At 42.6% G+C, this 24,093-nt stretch overlaps 1 protein-coding gene and 1 pseudogene across 1 annotated transcript in view; one reads left to right on the top strand and one right to left on the bottom strand.

Moving 5' to 3' along the window:
- The window catches only part of susd2 (sushi domain containing 2), a 148,142-nt gene that overhangs the window by 27,402 nt on the left and 96,647 nt on the right, over nt 1-24,093 (top strand). The window contains exons 4-6 of the mRNA XM_041203058.1: nt 8,297-8,464; nt 18,025-18,199; nt 22,923-23,124. Of these exons, the coding sequence (XP_041058992.1) occupies nt 8,297-8,464; nt 18,025-18,199; nt 22,923-23,124 (545 nt within the window). The remainder of the gene's footprint in view (nt 1-8,296; nt 8,465-18,024; nt 18,200-22,922; nt 23,125-24,093) is intronic.
- Nucleotides 5,278-5,856, bottom strand: LOC121285643 (annotated as a pseudogene).

Raw genomic sequence — 24,093 nt, 5'->3', positions numbered from 1 at the left:
GAGGGAGCAAACAGAAATGTGATGGTAGTAGTGGACAGTATAGTGATGGTGTTTGACACTGTTCTCTGCAGCAAAGAATGAGAGTCCAGAAGGTTACATCACCTGCCCAGTGCCAAGGTTTGGGACATTTGCTCAGGGCTGGAGAGGAACTTGCAGTGGGAGGGGGAGGATTCAGTTGTTATGGTCCATGAAGGCACCAAAGACAAAGGCATGACAACGAAGGAGGTTCTGCATAGTCTATATGAGGAGCTGGGTTCCAAGTTAAGAAGCACCACCTCAAAGGTAATAACCTCTGGATTATTACCTGAGCCACGTGCAAATCAGCATAGGCAAATAAGATTGGAGAGGTGAATGTTTGGCTCAAAGACTGGTGTGGGAGAAATGGGTCCTGGTTTGTGAGACACTGGCATCAGTTCTGGGGTAGAGGGGGGATGTACCATTGGGATGGTCAACACCTGAACCATGCTGGGATCTGTGTTCTAGCGAGCTGTATAACTAGAAAAGTAGAGAGGACTTTAAGCTAAACAGCGGGGTGAGGGATCAAGTTTGGGTAGATGTGGCAAATCAAGGGGTAGAGTCCAGTCAAGAGAACAAGATAGTAATATGGGAAATGAAGGTCAGGGAATTGCATGAAGGGACAGAGAGAAAAAAAACCCAAGAATACACCAACAGTCAAGGCTAGATGTTATAAAGATAACAAAAAGACGAAACAAAAGGCTCTGTATCTTAATGTTTGTAACTAAGTAAATGAATTGATAGAACACATTGAAGTAAATAAATATGATATAATAGCTATTACAGAGACATGACTGAAGGTTAACAAGGATTGGGTCCTGAATAATGAGGGATATATGACATTCAGGCAGAAGAGGAAGCTAGGTAAAGGTGGAGGGGTAGCACTGTTAATCGAGGATGACATTGATGCAATAATTACAGATGACCTTGGTTCAGGAGATCAGGATGTGGAATCTGTTTGAGTGGAGAAGAGGAATTGTAGGGAAAAGAAGTCACTAAGTCTACAGTCCCCCTAACAGTAACCACAATATAGAAAAAAGTATACAAGAAGAAATATTGGATGCGTTTGATATAGGGACAGCAATAATCTTGGGTGACTTTAATCTACATATAAACTGGAAAAATCAGATTGGCAATAATAGCCCGGATGAGGTGTTCATTGAATGTTTTCGAGAGAGTTTTTTAGAGAAGCATGTTCTGGAACCAACCAGAGATCAGGTTATATTAGACTTGGTATTGTGTAATGTGACAGGATTACTTAATGACCTCAGACTGAAGGCACCCCAGATAGCAGTGACGACAATATGATTGAATTTTATATCCAGTTTGAAAGGGAGAAGAGTGGGTCTAAGAGTAATATTTTAAACTTAAATAGGGGCAACTATGTGGGATGAAAGCTGAGCTAATTGAAGTGAACTGGGATAGTAGGCTAGAGGGTAGGTCAATAGAGAAGCAGTGGCAGACATTTAAGGGAATATTTCAAATACTCAGAATAAATATATTCCTACTATTAAAAAAATTCTAAGGGGAGGACCCACCATCGATGGTTAACTAAAGAACTTAAGGAAAGCATTAAACTTAAGGAAAAAGCATATAACTATGCAAAGATGAGTGGCAGGTCAAATGTTTGGACAGAATATAAGGAACAGCAGGGAATGTCTAAATGGTTAATCAGGAGAAAGAAATTGGAGTATGAGAGTAAGCTAGCGAGAAATGTAAAAATGGATAGCAAGAGTTTCTACAGGTATTTAAAATGGAAAAGAGTAAGTAAAGTGACTGTTGGACCTCTAGAAAGTGAGAATGGGGAGTTAATACATAATATGGAAATGGAAATGAAATGAACAAATATTTTGCTTCTGTCTTCACTGTAGGGGATACAAAAACATTCCAGTAATAGCTGTAAATCAGGAGGTAGAAGGGCAAGAGGAACTTGGTGAAATTACAATCACCAGGGAAATGGTAAAAGAAGTGGCTAATGGGATAGTAATGTTAATTTTTGAAAATTTGCTAGATTTTGGAAAGGTCCCATCAGACTAGAAAGTAGCAAATATAATCGCTGTATTCAAGAATGGAGGGAGGCAGAAAACCAGGAAACTTAGTGCTACTTAGCTTGATGCCTGTTGTGGGGAAGGTGGTAGATTGATCATTAAGGAGATCATAGCTGGGCATTTGAAAAAACTCAAGGTAATCGGGAAGAGTCAACATTTGTGAATGGGAAATCAGGTTTAACCAATTTATTGGAGTTCATTGAAGAAGTAACATGTGCTGTGGATAAAGGAGCTGTAGTCGTACTGCACTTGGATTCCCAGAATGCATTTGATAAGGTGCCACATCAAAGGTTATTGCACAAAATAAAAGCTCATGGTGTAAGGGTAACCTATTACATATGAACATACATATTAGCGTGGAAACAAGGTTGGCTGGCTGGCTGGCAGAAAACAGAGTATGCATAAATGGGTCTTTCTCTGATTGGCAGGATATGAAGAGTGGAGTCCTGCAGGGGTCTGTGCTGGGACCTCAACTTTTTATAATTAATATCAATTACTTAGATGAAGGGAGTGAAGGTATGGTAACTAAATTTGCAGACAATACAAAGATAGGTGGAAAAGTATGTTGTGAAGAGGATGTTGTGCAACATAAGAAGGTTGCAGACAGATATAGATCGGTTGAGTGAATGGGTAAAAACCTGGCAGGTGGAGTATAATGTTCACTTTGGCAGGAAAAATAAAAAAGCAGAGTATTACTTAAATGGAGAACAACTGCAGAATTCCAAAGTACAGGGGGATCTAGGTGTTCTAGTGCATGAGTCACAAAAGTTAGGATGCAGATACAGCAAGTAATTAAGAAGGCTAATGAAATGCTATCGTTTATTACAAGAGGAATTGAACATTAGAGTAAGGATGTTATGCTTCAGTTACGTAGGGCACTGGAGAGACCACATCTCATACTGTGTGCCATTTTGGTCTTCTTATTTAAGGTAGGATGTATATACGTTGGAGGCGGTTCAGAGGACATTTATGAGATTGACACCTGATCTTATGGCACAGCCAATGATAAATGCTGAGTTGTTCAAGTCCCAGAGGGAAACTTGAGACAACTGCCACAACTATTTTTTCAATTTCTATGTTTCCAGATGTGGGCAATTCAGTAGTATAAGACCACCAAGCCTTATAGGTTTTTATAAAACTAGATTAAACATTTATTAATAAGAGAAATGGTTTTAAGCACATACATATGTCTTCAATAACTACTATAATAACTTCTAAATCCCCTAATTAATCTAACTTCCAGTTATACCTCTGTTAAGCCAACAGTAAGATACATAGATTTTAAAAGACCCAGGCAAGGAAACATGATACCCTGAAAAATCCATTCAAAATGAGTTTCCTTAGCTTCAGTTCATTGTGGACAGCAGCTTGAGGCGTAGCTGAAGGTTTTTCATGCTTGTTAGATACTAAAATGCCTGCTTTTACACACTGTCTTCTCTCCTTTATACATATTTTCCCTTTTGAATGTAAATTCCCATTGTTTCACTATGTCTTTAGACTCTATCTCCCTGATCATAAACATTTATCATAGTATCAATTTTACCAGTAATCTTTGGGAAAAATAAACATACTGTTTCTGAACTTCACCCGGCTAGATGACACATTTCACCCCTCCTTTGAAACCAATCTACTCTGATTTATTTAAAAATGTAAATGTCCTTTTACACCTTACATTCTAAACTTTCCCCATGTTTACCTGCTTAACATATCAAACCTAGCTCACCTTCTTACTAGATATACTTATCAAAGCCTTCAGACCAACTGCCTTTAATCCAATTAAGTCTCACAGAAACATACGCAGACACATATAGGCACTGATACCATTATTTTACAATAAATTCCAATAAAATCATTATATCTTCCTGATACCTGGAATGAGCAGGTTGTCTTATGAGGAAAGGTTGGACCAACTGGACATGTTTCCACTGGAGTTTAGAAGAGTCAGGGATGATTTGATTGAAGTATACCAAGATCCTGAACGACCTTGATAAGGTGGACATGGAAAGGATGGTTCCTCTTGTAGAAAAGTCCAGGACTAGGGAGCACTGTTTTAAAATTAGGGGTCGCCCTTTTAGGACAGATGAGGAGAAATTTTTTCTCTGAGGGTCGTGCAACCGTGGAACTCTTTGCCTTAGGAGGTGGTTGTGGTGGAGTCATTGAATATTCTTAAGGCAAGGGAATCAAGGGTTATTGGGGGTAGATGAGAATGTGGAATTCAATTCAAAACACAAACATATCAGCCACGATCTTCGTGAATGGGTTGAGGGGCCGAATTGCTCCTAATTCATATGTTCGTACTTTCATAATGTTTGTAGATAAGTGAGGGGATGTGGTGAATGGGTCAATGTGTGAGGCTGCTGGTTCATCTGTAAGGAATGGCATTTGAAGATGCATTCACTTCAGTGACATTGGGCAGAGTTTTTTTAAAAATTTAGCTAAGTTCAATTATGAACAACTTTTATTTCCAGGTACACAGGAACAGATGAGAAAACTGAATTGACCACAAACAAAGCATTCACTGGAATTTGGTTGTTTCAGTCAAATTATGTAAATAACAAATGGTTCTAGAATCCCAGTCAATGCTGTCGACCGGGGGTCACCGATAACGGTTATTAGCTTAGTACAAAGAGGAGAAGAGTCAATTCTCTCTTAACTCTAATTTCGCTTTATTCACATTGTTAGATCATATACATATAGCTTATACATCTGGTTAGATATAGACATGAAGTTTGCACCAGGTTATACAGTTTTATACCCAAACTAGGATCTAAATGCACACCCACTAGATTTCTCTGACACTCCCTAAGTGGTCACAGAATATAAAAGCTAATACCCGAAAAGGAGAGCTGACACTGGCCAGGCATTCCATTCTCTCTCTCTCGACATCGTCTCTACGTTGCTGACGTAGGTTCTTCCATTTCTGCGATGGTTGTTCTCCGGAGTCTTCGCTGGCTCCACGCCAGAGATTCTCCATTCTTATTCTGAATCTTATCTCTTCAAGCTGTGCTGTCTCTCTCCCGTTGGTTTAGGCTTGCTTGCCTAGTCTGTGGCATCTCCCTATTGGCTCTGTCCCAAGGACTTAGGTAGCATTACCTCATTACTCCTTTTCTAAAAATGGTCTTGTGTCTTATCCCATTCCCTTTGTTCTACATGAAACTCAGCTACTTCAAACCGGTTCCAGCCAGCTCAGGCCAGTGACTGAACTCAGGTTACTTCAGGTCAAAAGTTGCTTTTGCCTATGTGTCAGCAGTTCGGCTGCAGCCCCTGGCCAACAATGCAGAGTGAGCTTGTCAAACAGGTACTCTCCCATGCCATTCTCAGGGGCTCCCAGTCTCTTCAGATTGGTGATGTGATCTCCAAGCTTCTTGATCATCTTCACTTGCTCATCCAAGTAGTGAGACTCCAGGAAGTCACAAAGATGAGGGTCAGTGTTCTCAGAGGAGAGTTTGTGCTGATTCAGTAGACTCTGGTTCACATTCTTCTCCATCTGCAGAGCTCTCTGCGTTGCCTCCAGGCCATTGCTCTACCCATCCTGCCTTGGTTTTTTGATGTCCTCCAAGATGATTCAGCCTCCACGTCTATTCAGTTTCTCAGCGTGTTCCCGTTCCTCATGTTTCTGCCCCTTGAGCTCAGCAAAGTGATGCAGAGCAACTTCATCCTGGTCAAAGTAAGTGGACATGGAGAGGTAAACATAGGAGAAATAGAGCTTGAGGTTGATTTGCTTGTTAATGGCATCCTCACAGTCCTTGTAATAGTTCTGATGCACTTGGGAGGCCATCTTAACTTTTGCAGTTGATAGAAGTCAAATTCAAACACCAAATTTTTTGCTCGGCATTCGGGAGCGTGCCTAACCCGCTCAAGCATGAAATAGTGTATGATGACGTCAGGCAAGTGTCCCGACGTCATTGTGCACTTTGGTTGGCGGGCATGCGCTAAGCTCAGAAACACGCCGCTGACAATTAAAAGTGCAATTAAGCCCCTTAACAGCGCAATTCGCGGAAGTTTTTCATTGCCCTTCCAACGTTATGGTTGGTGGGTGGGCGAATTTTCACTTTTTAGGAAATCTCATCCACGGGTGGGTGAGGTTTCCATTATTAAATTTTTAAAAAATGTACGGACAGAATTTTCAACATGTATATGGTCAGGTGATTGATTCTGATGCGTGGGCATTTTTCTCTGGATTTTAAATTTTTTATTAATTGTCTTTAAATCCTCCAGCTCCCATGAGGCAGCTCTCTGCCTTAAGGGAGCTCTGACTTCAGCGCTTGCACCCCCCCCCACCCTGGCAGTGCTGAGCCTTTCATGGTTGGGTGTTGATTGCAGCCGGCGGTCTGTTCCCCGGCCACTCCTGTGCCCGCTGATTGTGGGCGCCCGCCAAACTGAAAATCCTGCCCATTGAATTCAATGACCTTGACTGTATGTGTGAGGTCATTGATGTTCTTTCTGCACTGCAAACTCATTGTCAGTGATGGTCATCTGCTCCCACTCCCATCTCAGTGTCTATCTGGAGGGCCTCCTGCCCATCTTCAGCTGCCTGAGAACCTGAGAGCATGCTCCCTGCACTGTGGCACCATTCTCATTCTTTATCCTGCTGAGAAACTCATCCACAAACAGTTTGAAAACCTTCGGCTGCCAGAATACACCTCCCCTACAAGAGCTGCAGGCTAGCTTTAGGTGATGTTAGCCTTGTGCAACCTTGGGTCCCTCTTAAGGCATGAAGACACTCAACAGCACATCTAGTCCTGGGCTGCATGCTGCTATCATTATAATGAGCAGGCAGCAGAAAGTTTGTTTGCTGCAAGCGTCGCAACGAGCAGGTGCGGGTTAATTGTGCATCACAATCCTGCGCCCATTATTGGGTCTTTATCCAATTTTTCCCATAAATGTTAAACACTGTTCAATTAATTCAGAAAGAACTTTTCCTTGAATTTACAATCCCTATTAAAAATTTTATTAGTCAATAATTAATCAGGACAAAGAATGTAAAGTTAATTTATTTTAGACTGTGTTGGGATGGATTTTAAATAGGCGCAAATTCGATCATTCAATATCATTAATCATAAATGAACGTCTATTGATCTATCTGACCTATTCTATTAACACGCGTAACAGAATTTGTAATCTCAAACACCAGCAGGGAACATGAGCAATATTAGTCAGTCAGCTGTGTATGGCCTGCATCAAGCAGTGAGGAATGTTGTTCTAGCCAGGGCCACCTTCTATCCTGTACAGATATCAAGCTGGACAACAGGGCTTTGAGATTTTCCAGGATTGCAAGCATCCTCCAAGGTATCTTCGGATAACCTTGATGTGCTCCAGCACAACACCTTAAGATATCCATGAACAGAAAGGACCTTTGGAATTTAAGGCCCATAGTGACCCCATCAGTCTCTATGCAATATTGCTCTTTCTTTGTGTGTTTTGAGTACGTGAGCTTCAGCAAAGAGTGTGGACTTCATTATTTCTGAAATTTAACGACCTGTACTGTGTTTCACGGCTTCATTTTCTTTGAAACACATTTTCTAAAGGTTGATTTACAACATTTTGCAAAGTTTTTCAATGGATGTTAATGAATCACTTATTATAGTAGGGGAGAAACAAAAGTTGACCTGTTCTCAAAAATAGCTGACTGTGTGCAGGTAGCAAAAGTGTTGGTACAGTGTTGGATATGCATTAAGGAACTGGCATGTCGTACTCAGGCATTCTCTAACATATATGGCCTAAACTAAATGGCAACATGGTATTAGCAGAGGCCAATATTCCCTGTCAGCTATCAAGTGAGGTACATGATGCAATGTGCAAAGTGCACAGAGAAAACAATCAGAAGGAGTTAGGATCTGTTGCCCGCATCGTTACAGTTATAAAAAAAGACATTGAGTGAGTTGAACTTCTGCAGGAGGTCTCTCCGATCATCTACTAGAACTAAGGAAATGGTGTAAGTACCATTCACGCAGCCCCCAAAGTTTTTGTGGATCTCCCGCCAAAGTTATGTGGGTTATCAGGAGATGCCACTCACAGTTGATTGTCCATGGTGAAGGTAGCCACATTCTTGTGGAGTGTGGGTCAGAAAATCAGAGCTATGTTATTGTAGGCTTGTCTCAAATCCAAGCGTTTGGTGAATACGGCTCCCCATCTCTCCTTTGCTGGGAGCTCAGGAATTCAGAATGGCTCTTACTAACCTTTTCATGTGATTTATTTTAATAATCTTTCTGTTGATTTTTTCAACCCCGCAGTACACCATGGCAAATTTTCGCCCTTGAAGAAAAGCATGCTGGTGAATGCTACCAAGTGGCAGTATTATGGCACACCCAGCGTTAATGGAGACCTGACTCTGGTTTGGAACAGTTCATTGCTTCCAGCAACTTCTGTAAATGTTGAACTCTGGGGCTACAGAGAACAAGGTAAACTGTAGTTTGGTGTGAATTCAAGCAGCTTTGAGAGAGTGTACAACACAAAACCACATTCAGTAGTTTTGCATGGCATTCAACAATTGTACTGCTTTCATTCCCATTTTGTCCACTGACCATGGAAGAATTACATAGAATTTACATCATGGAAACAAACCATTCAGCACAATTTGTGGGCAGATGGTAGTGTAGTGGTAATATCATGAACTAAGACATCTTTGTCAATCCCTCCTTTGTCCCCACCTATCTAGGCCTTCTATCCAGCTCCACCTGCCCCAATCCCCTTAAACAGGATAAATTTCATCACATTTCCACTTCTCTTCAGCTCTGAAGAAGAGTCATAGGACTTGGAATATTAACTCTGTTTCTCTCTCCGCAGATGCTGCTAGATCTGTTGAGTTTTTACTGCATTTTCTGTTTTGTTTCTTTGGGTTTGCCTGTTACCCTAAGAATGCTACTATAGACTATTATTCATAAAAAAAATTCTTGTTTATTTACAGACCTATGTACGTCTAAGTACTCTACACAAGATTGTACTTCTGCTTCAGAGAATGTCATGTGACATTGCATCATAGTTACATCAGCGGTTACATTAGTATCAGGTGTTCCTGATGTTAACCCTTTACTCTACATCTACCCCAAGCCTTTATCCCAACTATATACATCCTCCTACATTGCCCCCGCCAAAGTCTCAGACTTCACAGGTTTAACCTCTGTGGTGCCTTGACCGATCTCCCTGATCAGGTCCTGATTTCCTTTTTTAGGTTGTGGATAATCTGCACTTTCTTGGCGTTTGATAGGACTGTCTTTCTCCTGGGTGGCTATAGAGTTTCTCCTTGTTTCTGGTTCCCTGTCTCCATCCAGATCTAAATAGTATGTTCAAGGTTCCGTTGGTTTCCTTCCCAATGAGATCAAAGCTTTTTGGTTTATTCTGATATTTCCCTGGCCCATCTCGATTCTATAAGATCTCAGCTGTGGAGCTCTTTCTATCACAATGCCTTCTTTCTGTTGATCTCGTATCCACACTCTCTCCCCAGGCTGTATCATATCCAAATCTTGTGCTCTGTGCCTGAAGTTACATGTTTGACTGTCTTTTTGTTGTTCCACATGTTTGCTAACTTTTTCTCATGACCATCTGAGGTAATGTGAGGTTGTAGTGTTTGTTGTTGAGCTGGGAGTTGTGTTTGCAGCTGTCTTCCCATCAATAGTTCTGATGGTGAGAACTCATTTTTTAACAGTGAAGTTCTGTAGTTAAGATTTACTAAGTTAAAATCTTCATTCCTTTTCATCAATTCCTTGATTGTTCGAACTCCCCTTTCTGCTTCTCTGTTTGACTGAGGATATTTAGGTGAGCATTGCTGAAAAAAGAGATATGTCGAAGCGTTTTACCTTGCAATCATCAGAACACTGCAAGAATGCCAATATAAGGGGAACACAACAATTTACACTGTACAAAAAGAGAGTGCTGATTGGTTGGCAAGTGGACTCTGATTGCTAGAAGCATTGCCATGGAGAATACATCAATTGATGGTGACTGACTGACAAGCATTTTTTGATATTTAAACCAGGCAGCTTGACCTTGATTGGTCAAGGCATTGCCCTGAGGAATGAGTCAGCGAATGGCTGTCACTTATCTTGTTTAGCTGAAACAGGGGCAATGTGTGTACATGTTCTTTCTATCTGCCAAGAACAGGGCTCTGTGTATTAATATATGTAGCTTCCAGTACACAGTTGCACCACACTGTGAGCCCGATTGAAAATCTTAAATTTCCATGGCAACGCTTCTACCAATCAGAGTCCAATTGCAAACCAATCAGCGCTCTCTTGTCATACTGTATAGATTGTTGTTTTCCCCTTATATTGGTATTCTTGTGAATTGTCCTGATGATTGCAAGACAAAAAGCTTTGACATGTCTCTTTTTTCAGCAATACTCAAGTTCTTACTACCAAATGACTATATCTAGGGAAACTAGTCACATGCATGAAACCATATTCCTGCACACAGCTATGCAGCAGCTTGTTAGCAAACTGAGGGCTATTTTCCGACACCACAATGTCTGGGATACCATGTGTTGTGAAGATTCTGTTCAGTGATGTAATGACTGCCTCTGCCATGGTGCTGTGCAGTCAACTCACTTCAAACCATCTGCAGTAGTAATTAATGACAATGATGAAAACTTTGCCTTTGAACTCAAAACAATCTATTCCCAGCCACTGCCATGGCCTCGAAGGAAAAGTGGAGGGTGTCAGTGGTTCACTCTGGTGTTGGCTATTCACTGCACATGTAAGGCAATTCATGATTAACTCTTCAATGGAGTGACTGATGCCTGGCCACCAGATTGACTGCTGGTCTCTTGCTCTGCATTTTGATGTTCCCAAGTGACCATGATGGATTTTCTAGGGGATGTTGAGTTGAAGTATTTTAGGGATGACTAGTCTGTCGGTAAAAACTAAGAAATCACCAATGATTGTGAGATGTTTTCTCTGTTCAAAGTAATGCTGAAGTAGTGGGTTGTTAGGAGTATACTCTGACCATGTGTCTGGCAATACTCTTTTATTTAAATACATTCATCACCTTGCTGTTGTGCTTGCATAATCTTTTGTAATCTCTTTTCCGTGGCTGATAGATGTTTAGTAATAAGTATGCTTCCACTTACTCAATAAAATTTAAAATTTCCTGTTTGATTCCTTCTACTGGTATTCTTAGTGCATCTGCTGTCGTCTGGGACTTTCTCTTGAATGTACTCAACAACTGAATCATATCTCATGAACCTCAATCTAAAATGTTGATTTCTACGTGGCATTTTTGCAATTTCCTTTTAGCTAATAAGAGTAAAAGAGTCACTTTCAATTTTCAATCTTAATCTCATGACATAATCAGATAACTTCTTGCAGGTCCATGTGGTTGCTAATGTTTCTTTCTTAATGGTTGCATGTCTCTTCTGTCCATGAGAGTTCTTGAGATGTGATAAACTGGTCTTTGCCCTTTCTCCTTTGTGTACTTATCTAGCTTCTCTTTAAATGAATGTTTTTCATCTCAACTTTTCCTGAGTCCCACATTCTAACCGCTTTCAGGGCAATGGAGTTTCTTTTGAATTCCTTGTTGGATTTAGTCATCATTATCTTATTTTTTTATAGTCATTCAAGGGATGTGGGCATCACTGAATAGGCCAGCATTTATTGCCCATCCCTAATTGCCCTTGAGAAGGCAGTGGTGTGCTGCCTTCTTGAGCTGCTGCAATCCATATGGTGTAGGTACACCCACAGTTCCAGGATTTTGACCCAGCAACAGTGAAGGAATAGTGATATATTTCCAAGTCAATATGGTGAGTGGCATGGAGGGGAGCTTGCGGGTAGTAATGTTCCCATGTGTCTGCGGCCCTTGTCCTTCAAGGTGGTTGTGGTTATGGGTTTGGAAAGTGTTGTCTAAGGAGCCTTGGTGAGTTTCTACAGTGCATCTTGTAGATGGTACATGCTGCTGCTACTGTGTGTCAGTGGTTGAGGGAGTGAATGGTTGTGGATGGGGTGTCAATCAAGCAGGGTGCTTTGTCTTGGATGGTGTCAAGGTTCTTGATTGTTTTTGAAGCTGCACTCATCCCGGTAAGAGGAGAGTATTCCATCAACTCCTGACTTGTGTCTTGTAGATTGTGGACAGGCTATGGGGTGTCAGGAGGTGAGTTACTCATCACAGGATTCCTAGCCTCTCACCTGCTTTTGTAGCCACAGTATTTAAAATGCTAGTTCAGTTCAGTTTTTGGTCAATAGTAACCCCCAGGATGTTGACCATGGGGGAGTCAGCGATGGTAATGCCATTGAACATCAAAGGGTGATGGTTAGATTCTCTCTTGTTGGAGATGGTCATTGCCTGGCACTTGTGTGGTTTGAATGTTACTGGCCACTTGTCAGCCCAAGCCTGGATGTTGTCCAGGCCTTGCTGCACTTGGACATGGACTGCTTCAGTATCTGAGGAGCCACAAATGGTGCTGAACATTGTGCAATCATCAGCAAACATTCCCACTTCTGACCTTATGATGGAGGGAGGGTCATTGATGAAGTATCTGAAGATGGTTGAGCCAAGGACACTACCCTGAGGACCTCACTTGTGATGTCCTGGAGCTGAGATGACTGACTTCCAACAACCACAATCATCTTCCTTTGTGCAATGTACAACTTTAACCAGCAGAGTGTTAGGAAAGGAAATAGAGATAGTTTAAGTAAGTCATATTTGTATTTTTGGGTGTTAGGAATGAGTTTTAGCTTTAATGTTTAAGTTTGATTTGTATTTCTGTATCTGTGTTAAGAAAAGGTCAAGTTGAGTTTTAGTTTCACTTTAAAAGATGCCTGCATTACTAATGAGAGTTTACGATTGTAAGAGAAGTTAAGTAAACACAAGAGTAGGAAAATGGGCTATTGCCTAGCAACAGGGGTCCAGAGAGGCAGGTACTCCCCACAGACACACAGAAGAAACTAAAAACAGCAGTTTTTGAGTTCAGTTTTGAAGACAGCTGCCAGGCAGAAGCAGCCTAGAAGGTTCAGGTAGCCATTCCCAAGCTAAAGTTGTTGAAAGTAGCTGCCAGAGAGAGGCTGGAGCAAAGGGGACAGATAAACAGTCCCAACTAAAGAAGAAAGTCCCCACGGAATCCACGGGAGTGGAACAGGAGAGTCCCAAACAGACCTTCTAGTCAAAGGAAGGACAGGAACCTGGAAAAGATCCTGTTAAGTGAAGTTAAGAGTGAGGGGCAGAGAAAGGCTCCAAGCTACAGAAAGCAGGGTCAAAGTGATATAAAGGCTTGTGCAAAGTCGGAAGGCCCAAAGAGGCAATTGAAGGCCTTTAACTCTTTGCTCTGGGCATGTGAAGCAGTGGTGTACTGTTGACAGCTGAGTCGATGAAAGAGTATGTGGAAGACAGCTTGAATGGATGTGGTGACCCGGGGAGAGGAACATCGGAAGGAGAGTTTGAAACCCTAGGTGAACCCTTGGGAAGGTGTCTGAAGAAAAGCATCAGACCTGCCTCTCTGGACCCCTGTTGTTAGCCCATTTTTTTCTACTCTTGTGTTTACTTAACTTCTCTTACAATTGTAAACTCTCATTAGTAATGCAGGCACCTTTTAAAGTGAAACTAAAACTCAAATTGACCTTTTCTTAACACAGATACAGAAATACAAATCAAACTTAAACATTAAAGCTAAAACTCATTCCTATCACCCACAAATACAAATATAACTTAATTAAACTATATCTATTTCCTAACACTCCACTGGTTAAAGTCACACCCTGCACAAAGCGAGATAGTTGTGGTTGTTGGAGGTCAGAAATCTTAGCTCCAGGACATCACTGCAGGAATTTTTCAGGGTAGTGTCCTTGGCTCAACCATCTTTACCTGCATCATCAATGACCTTCTATCATAAGGTCAGAAGCGGGGATGTTCGCTGATGATCGCACAATGTTCAGCACCATTTGCGACTCAGATACTTAAACAGTACTTAAGAGAGAAACTTGAGAGAAAGCGTTGGCTAAGAGAAAATTCCAAGGCTAGTTCTTGGAAAGTGGAGATTGGAAGCTCTTGTGAAAGATAGAATTCAGTGAGACTGGTTGGCTCACGGTTGTAACAAGCGTTGAGGAGAGATCCATAACATCTGCCTGGCGTGGCATCTGTCATTTGGTATCACAGGTGTGTCTGACCACAGGTTACCAATTGGTTTACATGGACTGTATTTACTGTGAACATTAGAGTATGAGATAGCTTTTATAACTTGTGTTACAAATGTACTACAATATATTACAAACCTATGTATGTTACAAATCTGTATATATCTGTAAAGTTATAGTTGTGGGTGAAGCAGTATTGTAATATAGTTCATATTTTCTTGTTTAAAAATGCTTTTTTCTCTTAAAAGCTCATCAGCTGACTCCTATGACTCTGTTCAGAGGCCCCCCTCCAGGTATCTAAACAAACAAATATAAGTTAGGATCTATTAAACCGGGATCCACCTTGGGATTAGGCTTGTCCAGTTGTAATATCAGCTGGTATCATAACAGGAGAGTTTTCCCCCTGATTCTCATTGACTCCAGTTTTGTTAGGGCTCCTTGATGCCACACTTGGTCAAATGTGGCCTTGATGTCAAAGGCAGTCACTCTTGCCTCACCTCTAGAGTTCAGCTCTTTTGTCCATGTTTGAACCAAGGCAGTAATAAGGTCAGGAGCTGAGTGGCCCAGGCAGAATCCAAAGTGAGCATCAGTGAGCAGGTTATTGCTAAGCAAGTGCTGCTTGATAGCATTGTTGATGACCCCTTCCATCTCTTTACTGATGATCAATAGTAGACTGATGGGACAGTAATCGGCTAGGTTGGATTTGTCCTGCTTTTTGTGTACAGGACATAACTGGGCAATTTTCCACATTTCTGGGTAGATGCCAGTGTTGCGCTGCACTGGGACAGCTTGCCTAGGGGTGTGGCAGGTTCTAGATAACAAGTCTTCAGTACTATTGCTGGAATATTGTCAGAGCCCATAGCCTTTGCAGTATCCAGTGCGTTCAGCCATTTCTTGATATCACGTGGAGTGAGTTGAATTGGCTGAAAACTGGAGGAGGCCCAGATGGATTATGCCCTCAGCACTTCCTAGCTTTGGATTCCCTCGCTGACTGGGTATACTGAACCATTGGGTACCAAAAATGGGCACCGAATTGTAGGTCAAAGGACCCTGTATGACAATAGAATGGAAATGTAATGAATTCCAAGTGAAAATGTTGAGGGAAACAACATTTTGGATCACTGTCATTCTAGTAATAATCTGTGTCCATGTCTCCACATGGGATATTTGGGGAACTCTGTCTGGTTCTCTGCTGTCAAGTCGAAATCCATGCAAGTTATAATTCCAAGTTAAGAACTCTTAGCTTCCTGTGATGTTGTTGAAGTGATGGATGCATCTGGGTTTCCATTCTTGTTTCTTCTGTTGTTGGTTCACAATGATTTGGATTCAACATTGAGTTTCCAGTTGCCCAAGTTTTAAGGATTTCAAAGTCAATCTCCCCAAAAGTTTGAGGTTAGTTAACTATGCCTGGAAAGAAAATGAGACAATGCAACGAGGCATGCATAGAAGGAACCCAACCAAAATATTTCTGGCAGTGACTCCACAAGTGAATGACTGAATATCTTGTCCCTTTAATGACCTCAATGATGAATATCCTCATGTCATGACTGTCATAGAATGGGAAAAGCGAGCATTCATATATACATATGTAGCACTTGCTATCACTTAGAAATTTCTGGACAAATATGTAAAAAACTGGACTTAAAACCGAATGCTGGAAATGCTTAGGAGATCTGGCAGTGTTGTGGAGAAAGAAGCAAAGTTAACCTTTCGGGTCGATGACCATTGACCATAGAACAGCGACCTGAAACGTTAACTCTAATTCTCTCCACAGATGCTGCTGACCTGAGTATTTACAGCATTTTCTGTTTTTTAATTTCAGATTTCCAGCATCCGCAATTATTTGCTTTGATTCAAAAACTGAGCTATTCAGTCTAAAACCAGTGATGAAATCTTAAATACTTGGAATATTGGAACTGGGACAAAGCCTCTTGAATCTGGTCCATCATTCAGTTAGAACATGGTGTTCTGTGCTAAGGTTCATGTACCCACCTTTAATCTATATCCTTTAATATCCTTGACAAACAAATATTGATCTTCATCTTGGTAATTTGAATTGACCCAGAATCCACGCTGTTTCAGGGAAGAGGTTTCCAGGTTTCCACTACGGGCTTAAGCTAATCTTGTTGTGACTGCTTACTGACTTCTCTTATCTACTCTGCAAATTGCTCCATAGCCTTGATATATATGCCAGCCCCTCGAGCCCTAAACATCCCAAATAAGTGTTTCCTTGACTCTGATCCTTAGGGTATCTCTTTTTCTCTTTGCTTCCTGGTCCAAATCTCTGGATTTCTCAACTCAAACCTCTCCACTTCTATCCATTTAAAAAATATCTTCAGAGTCTGATCTCCTTGACCAAAACCTTGGTCACCTCTCCTCATCTCTACCTTTCTGGTTCAGGGTCTGTTTTCCTTGCACCCCCCTGTGCAGTATGCTGGAATGATTTTACACTCAAGGTAATATATAAATACAGGTTCACTTTGGAATCTTGGTGATATTCCAGCATGATATATCTTGGCCTTTATACCTGGGTTTCCCCATTTATGAAAAGTACTAATCTGAGCCATCCCACACTTTGAATTACCTAATCCTGTGAATTTGTGAAAACAGCAACAGCAGCAAAAAATGACACCAGGGTTCCATGAGGATATCTTCACGAGGCTCCCCTGCTGGTGTGAAACATCACTAGGGGTGACAGTGGGTTGGAAAATTGAGGCTATTGTGTTTATAGCCATACCTCCACCCTGCATTCATGTGAAGGCAAACTTCACAACAGCCTTGGAGCCTAGTGAACTTGCCCCTTGTGTGTAATAGTTATATTCTGCTCCCTGACAACCCTGATGGCTGTGAAGAATGATTCATGGGTTAGGTTACAAACTATTAATGATGGTAACATTTATTAGCAATCTTAGGGCACAGCAGTTGTTCACATACTGTTCAATTGTAGATTGGAATAAATGAAAGTTTGTTGAAGCCACAGCACAAAGAGCTCTGGCACCTTATAGCCAAACACCAGCATTCTTAATCTACAGAAATTTCAGCTAAATGCCTACTTCAGTTGGTTCTTGTGTGTCTGAATCCTTGATGGGCACCTGGGTCAAGCAATAGGAGGTGCTTCCCTCTTGTGTTGGCGTTCTTTATGCTAAAATGTTCTAATATCCAGCACTACTTTAGTTGACATTTGCAATGGCAGATCCCAGGTCAGATTCCTGCAAAAGTGGGTGATTTTACTCACTTGCTTTCAAACCGTTAGGAACCAGCCAATCACATTTCAACATTCTCAATTGAGTGGGGAGGAAATGGAAACATGCTCCAAGCCAGTGGGGTCCCTTTTAAGTGATGCCATCAGGACCTGACTGCAATTTTAACTATTGGCTTGAGTGGGAAACAGCAATGAATTTCCCACCAGGGCCACCCAGCGAAAGAAGAGGCTGGAGGCCAGAAGAGGGGCACAAAAGAATGTTTTAACACTTATTTTTGACTTTCCTTATGGGTGGGGGGGCCATCGCTCGTGAACACAAGACCTTCCCAAGGGATGTCTGGACAGCCCATCTTGCCACTTATCTGCTGTCGGCAGGGGACCTCCAGACTGCATAACTTTTACCACTTCTAACCCAAGTTGACCAGCAATGTTTAAGTGAGACCTTGCCTTTAAAATCAACCAGAATTCTTCCCGCCACAGGCAGTAGGAAGATTAACTTGCTGCTGCAATTTTCAGCCAGAAATCCACCAGCATTTGAAATGGAGACCCTTGCCTCAGGCCCTTTTGAACTGCAGTTTTCAGGAGGGTTGCTATTACATGTGTAACTAGTGTATTTGTGGTTTTAAATTCAGTTATAGAAATGCACATTAATTAAATAAAGGTAATGGAAAATAACTCACAATTTGACAACTTCTTCCATCAGGTGCACCTTACTCAGAATCCTGGAAAGGAGAATGGAGTTACTTGTACTCACTTGGGAGAGCTGTACCAAACAGTGGGAATTTCACATTCACCCCCAAACCTGCCGAACAATCCTATTCTGAATGGGAAATTGGAATGCTGCGTCTCACTGATCAGGATAAATCAGCTGGGGAACAGTGAGTACACTAACCAGCAGTTGGGCATCTGCACTGGTTGTAGGATAAGATTAGGGATACATTTTCAACTTGGGGCCCCGGGTGTTTAATCAATGTTGCTGTTCGGCCTCTTTCTCATTTCTAGTGTCATAGGTTAAACATAACATTGGATTCTAATCCATTGTGTAGCTCAGTCACTCTTTCCAGCCTTATCAATCCAGAGTTGCTTCCTAATTTTGCCCATGTTGGGAATCAAACATAGGAGCTGTTAATAAATGCAAATGTAACAGTGCACACCAACAATATCTGCAAGTTGGCGATGTTGTGGGGGGTGGGTAGGGTCTAAGAGGCGAGAGATATTACCAGCAATAGTTTACCCATTCACCCTCGTGTGTGAAAACTTTTTCACATGAGTGGTTCGGATCTGGAATGCACTGCCTGGAAGTTTGGGGGAGACAGGTTCAATTGAGGCATTCAAGAGGGCATTGGTGATTATTTGAATAGAAACAATATTCAGGGGTACAGGGAAAAGGCAGGGCAATGGCACTAGGCCATAATACTCATTTGGAGGGCCGGTGCAGACACGATGGGCCACATGGCCTCTTTCTGTGCCATTAAAATTCTGTGATCGCATGTGTGGGACCGGCAATGCTGGGTGATCTGGTGCAATGTCCGAATCTTCATGTCTCCCTCTATTTCTTTCTGTTGTGCTCAGAGCTGGAAAACAGACAATTATGGGATTTATTCTTATAGTTTCATTGGGCTTTTGTAAAAGAATTTTTCAGAATTGCATTGCACAAACCCACACTTAGTGATTTGACGGATAAATGTTATCTCTCGTTTATCTGTGTTGGATCTAAGCCTGTTGGGCCTTTTGAGCAAACAAAGTCACTAAGATTAAAATCAAAAACAAAAACAGAATTACCTGGAAAAACTCAGCAGGTCTGGCAGCATCGGCGGAGAAGAAAAGAGTTGACGTTTCGAGTCCTCATGACCCTTCGACAGAACTTGAGTGAGTCCAAGAAAGGGGTGAAATATAAGCTGGTTTAAGGTGTGTGTGTCGGGGGGGGATTTGGGTGGGGGGAGGGAGAGAGAAGTGGAGGGGGTTGGTGTGGTTGTAGGGACAAACAAGCAGTAATAGAAGCAGATCATCAAAAGATGTCACAAACAACAGAACAAAAGAACACATAGGTGTTAAAGTTCGTGATATTATCTAAATAAATGTGCTAATTAAGAATGGATGGTAGGGCACTCAAGGTATAGCTCTAGTGGGGGTGGGGGGAGCATAAAAGATTTAAAAATATTTAAAAATAATGGAAATAGGTGGGAAAAGAAAAATCTATATAATTTATTGGAAAAAACAAAAGGAAGGGGGAAACAGAAAGGGGGTGGGGATGGAGGAGGGAGCTCAAGACCTAAAGTTGTTGAATTCAATATTCAGTGCGGAAGGCTGTAAAGTGCCTAGTCGGAAGATGAGGTGTTGTTCCTCCAGTTTGCGTTGGGCTTCACTGGAACAATGCAGCAAGCCAAGGACAGACATGTGGGCAAGAGAGCAGGGTGGAGTGTTAAAATAGCAAGCGACAGGGAGGTTTGGGTCATTCTTGCGGACAGACCGCAGGTGTTCTGCAAAGCGGTTGCCCAGTTTACGTTTGGTCTCTCCAATGTAGAGGAGACCACATTGGGAGCAACAAATGCAGTAGACTAAGTTGGGGGAAATGCAAGTGAAATGCTGCTTCACTTGAAAGGAGTGTTTGGGTCCTTGGACGGTGAGGAGGGAGGAAGTGAAGGGGCAGGTGTTGCATCTTTTGCGTGGGCATGGGGTGGCGCCATAGGAGGGGGTTGAGGAGTAGGGGGTGATGGAGGAGTGGACCAGGGTGTCCCAGAGGGAACGATCCCTATGGAATACCGATAGGGGGGGTGAAGGGAAGATGTGTTTGGTGGTGGCATCATGCTGGAGTTGGCGGAAATGGCGGAGGATGATCCTTTGAATGCGGAGGCTGGTGGGGTGATAAGTGAGGACAAGGGGGACCCTATCATGTTTCTGGGAGGGAGGAGAAGGCATGAGGGCGGATGCGCAAGAGATGGGCCGGACACGGTTGAGGGCCCTGTCAATGACCGTGGGTGGAAAACCTCGGTTAAAGAAGAACCTTAACCGAGGTTTTCCGCCCACGGTCGTTGACAGGGCCCTCAACCGTGTCCGGCCCATCTTCCGCGCATCCGCCCTCATGCCTTCTCCTCCCTCCCAGAAACATGATAGGGTCCCCCTTGTCCTCACTTATCACCCCACCAGCCTCCGCATTCAAAGGATCATCCTCCGCCATTTCCACCAACTCCAGCATGATGCCACCACCAAACACATCTTCCCTTCACCCCCCACTATTGGCATTCCGTAGGGATCGTTCCCTCTGGGACACCCTGGTCCACTCCTCCATCATCCCCTACTCCTCAACCCCCTCCTATGGCACCACCCCATGCCCACGCAAAAGATGCAACACCTGCCCCTTCACTTCCTCTCTCCTCACCGTCCAAGGGCCCAAACACTCCTTTCAAGTGAAGCAGCATTTCACTTGCATTTCCCTCAACTTAGTCTACTGCATTCGTTGCTCCCAATGTGGTCTCCTCTACACTGGAGAGACCAAACATAAACTGGGCGACCGCTTTGCAGAACACCTGCGATCTGTCCACAAGAATGACCCAAACCTCCCTGTCGCTTGCTATTTTAACACTCCACCCTGCTCTCTTGCCCACATGTCTGTCCTTGGCTTGCTGCATTGTTCCAGTGAAGCCCAACGCAAACTGGAGGAACAACACCTCATCTTCCGACTAGGCACTTTACAGCCTTCCGCACTGAATATTGAATTCAACAACTTTAGGTCTTGAGCTCCCTCCTCCATCCCCACCCCCTTTCTGTTTCCCCCTTCCTTTTGTTTTTTCCAATAAATTATATAGATTTTTCTTTTCCCACCTATTTCCATTATTTTTAAATATTTTTAAATCTTTTATGCTCCCCCCACCCCCACTAGAGCTATACCTTGAGTGCCATTCTTAATTAGCACATTCTTTTAGATAATATCACGAACTTTAACACCTATGTGTTCTTTTGTTCTGTTGCTTGTGACATCCTTTGATGATCTGCTTCCATTACTGCTTGTTTGTCCCTACAACCACACCAACCCCCTCCACTTCTCTCTCTCTCCCCCCACCCAAACCCCCACACCACCCCCCCCACCCCCCCACACACACCTTAAACCAGCTTATATTTCACCCCTTTCTTGGACTCACTCAAGTTCTGTCGAAGGGTCATGAGGACTCGAAACGTCAACTTTTTTTTTCTCCGCCGATGCTGCCAGACCTGCTGAGTTTTTCCAGGTAATTCTGTTTTTGTTTTGGATTTCCAGCATCCACAGTTTTTTTGTTTTTATTATTATTAAGATTAAAATCAACTCTGACTCAGTTGCAGTCATTAAAACGAGTTTCTCCCTCCTTTCACAGCATGGATCCTGATTAGATTAAGGATTTGAGGTATTGCTGTGGGCTCTAAGTCAGAGGGTTATAGGTTCAAGATCCATTCCAGGGACTTGAGCACACAGCCTCTGCAGCTTCAGTGCTGAACTGATAGTGTTACAACGTTGAGTGAGTCATTAAAGCTCTCAGGGAGGATGGGGCTATTCTCAAAGAACAAGGGTGTTCCCCCGCCGGTGTCTTGGCTAACTTTTAATAGCCGGCCACCATCATTCAAAAATGGAGAATCTGGTCATGTATCGCGTTAGTGCTTGTGGGAGCTGGCAGATGGAGATCAGCTGCCACATTTCCTACATTACAGCAATGAATGCACCTCAAAAGTACTTCATTGGCTGTTCAGTCCTTTGGGACATCCTGAGGTGGTTGAAAGATGCTATAAAAATGCAGGTTCTTTTTATTTGATCTATCCTTCAACTCCATTTGCCCTTTCTGGGCAGAAAAACATCCATCTCAGCCTTGAAAATTTCCATTGGCCTGGCTGCCACCACCTTTTGATGCACAAACAATGCAATGAACAGAGTGCACCTTTGAAAGTACATCACTATGACGCAGAGTAAGTCATCCCTATCAGGCCCACTGGTGTCCATGGCTTTGCAATAGAGTGAAGGATAAGTTGTGTCTGTGATGTGAGAAGACAATAATAGACAGGTGCAGGCCTACAGAACATAGGAGTTGTTGGTGGTAACAAAGATGCATTCCTTTCAGGACTGACCTAATCAGTCTTCAGCCTAGAGTTAGTACTTTTTTTTCATTTTCCATGAGGTGTGAGACTTCACAAAATTCCCCACATGTCTGTTCTGATCGACACTCACTCAAGAGAAGCCATAAAACTAGGTGTAGGCAATGTATGTGTGCCAATGTTGCAATAATGAGACTTGAGCTAAACACATTGGTGAGACAGAGACATCTGTATTATCCTGCCCCATCGTGGCGGGATCTGCCGCAGGGGATAAGGGGCCCAGCCAAAAATTCACTTACTTTCGGCAGGACCGGACGATCCTGGCGGTGAATGGAGCTGGAAGATCCCACGTTTTACTCTGCATCTAGCCAGCTTTTATTGATCCAATGATCACTGTTGACTACCCATACCTTGATGAACAAGAACTCAGAGGCAACATACATGTACGTACCTTTTCCCTTGGCGTTGCCAGTCAGTCTCCTATGGATTTGAATAATTTATAAAGTAGAGAATTCACCTCATCTTGTGTCTTTTTTGACTCAGGAACGTGAGAGCGTTATGGAGTCCAAACCATGCTCTAGCCTGGCACTTGGAGGAAGCGTTCAGGAAAGACTCAGCTGCTTGGGCATACAAAAAATGTTTGGACTGGAAAAAAACTGAAGAGATGCTACCGAACTTCCTGTTGGAGATTGCAGCTTGTCCTTGTACCTTGGCACAATCCAGAGCAGATACAGGCAGATTTCACGTAAGAACAATATTTCACCGAGGAATGGATTAAACTGAACTACTGCTTTTTCATTTAGAATGGATTTTGAATGATGTTGGCCCGCTGTTAAAAGTTAGTCAAGACACCGGCGGGGGAACACCCCTGTTCTTTTTTGAGAATAGCCCCATCCTCCTGAGAGCTTTAATGTCTCACTCAACGTTGTAAAACTATCAGTTCAGCACTGAAGCTGCAGAGGCTGTGTGCTCAAGTCCCTGGAATGGATCTTGAACCCATAACGCTCTGACTTAGAGCCCACAGCAATACCTCAAATCCTTAATCTAATCAGGATCCATGCTGTCAGTTCTGTCGAAGGGTCATGAGGACTCGAAACGTCAACTCTTTTCTTCTCCGCCGATGCTGCCAGACCTGCTGAGTTTTTCCAGGTAATTCTGTTTTTGTTTTGGATTTCCAGCATCCGCAGTTTTTTTGTTTTTATCTCCATGCTGTGAAAGGAGGGAGAAACTGGTTTCAATGACTGCAACTGAGTCAAAGTTGATTTTAATCTTAGTGACTTTGTTTGCTCAAAAGGCCCAACAGGCTTAGATCCAACACAGATAAATGAGAGATAACATTTATCTGTCAAATCACTAAGTGTGGGTTTGTGCAATGCAATTCTGAAAAATTCTTTTACAAAAGCCCAATGAAACAATAAGAACAAATCCCATAATTGTCTGTTTTCCAGCTCTGAGCACAACAGAAAAGAAATAGAGGGAGACATGAAGATTCGGACATTACACCAGATCACCCAGCATTGCCGGTCCCACACATGCGATCACAGAATTTTAATGGCACAGAAAGAGGCCATGTGGCCCATCGTGTCTGCACCGGCCCTCCAAATGAGGATTATGGCCTAGTGCCATTGCCCTGCCTTTTCCCTGTACCACTGCATATTGTTTCTATTCAAATAATCATATAGAATATAGCTTTATAAATGTTCATCCCCTCTGC

The sequence above is a fragment of the Carcharodon carcharias genome, chromosome 13 (genome assembly GCF_017639515.1).
Source record: "Carcharodon carcharias isolate sCarCar2 chromosome 13, sCarCar2.pri, whole genome shotgun sequence".
NCBI classification, from domain to species: domain Eukaryota; kingdom Metazoa; phylum Chordata; class Chondrichthyes; order Lamniformes; family Lamnidae; genus Carcharodon; species Carcharodon carcharias.
This window is presented reverse-complemented; position numbering and strand designations above follow the sequence as displayed.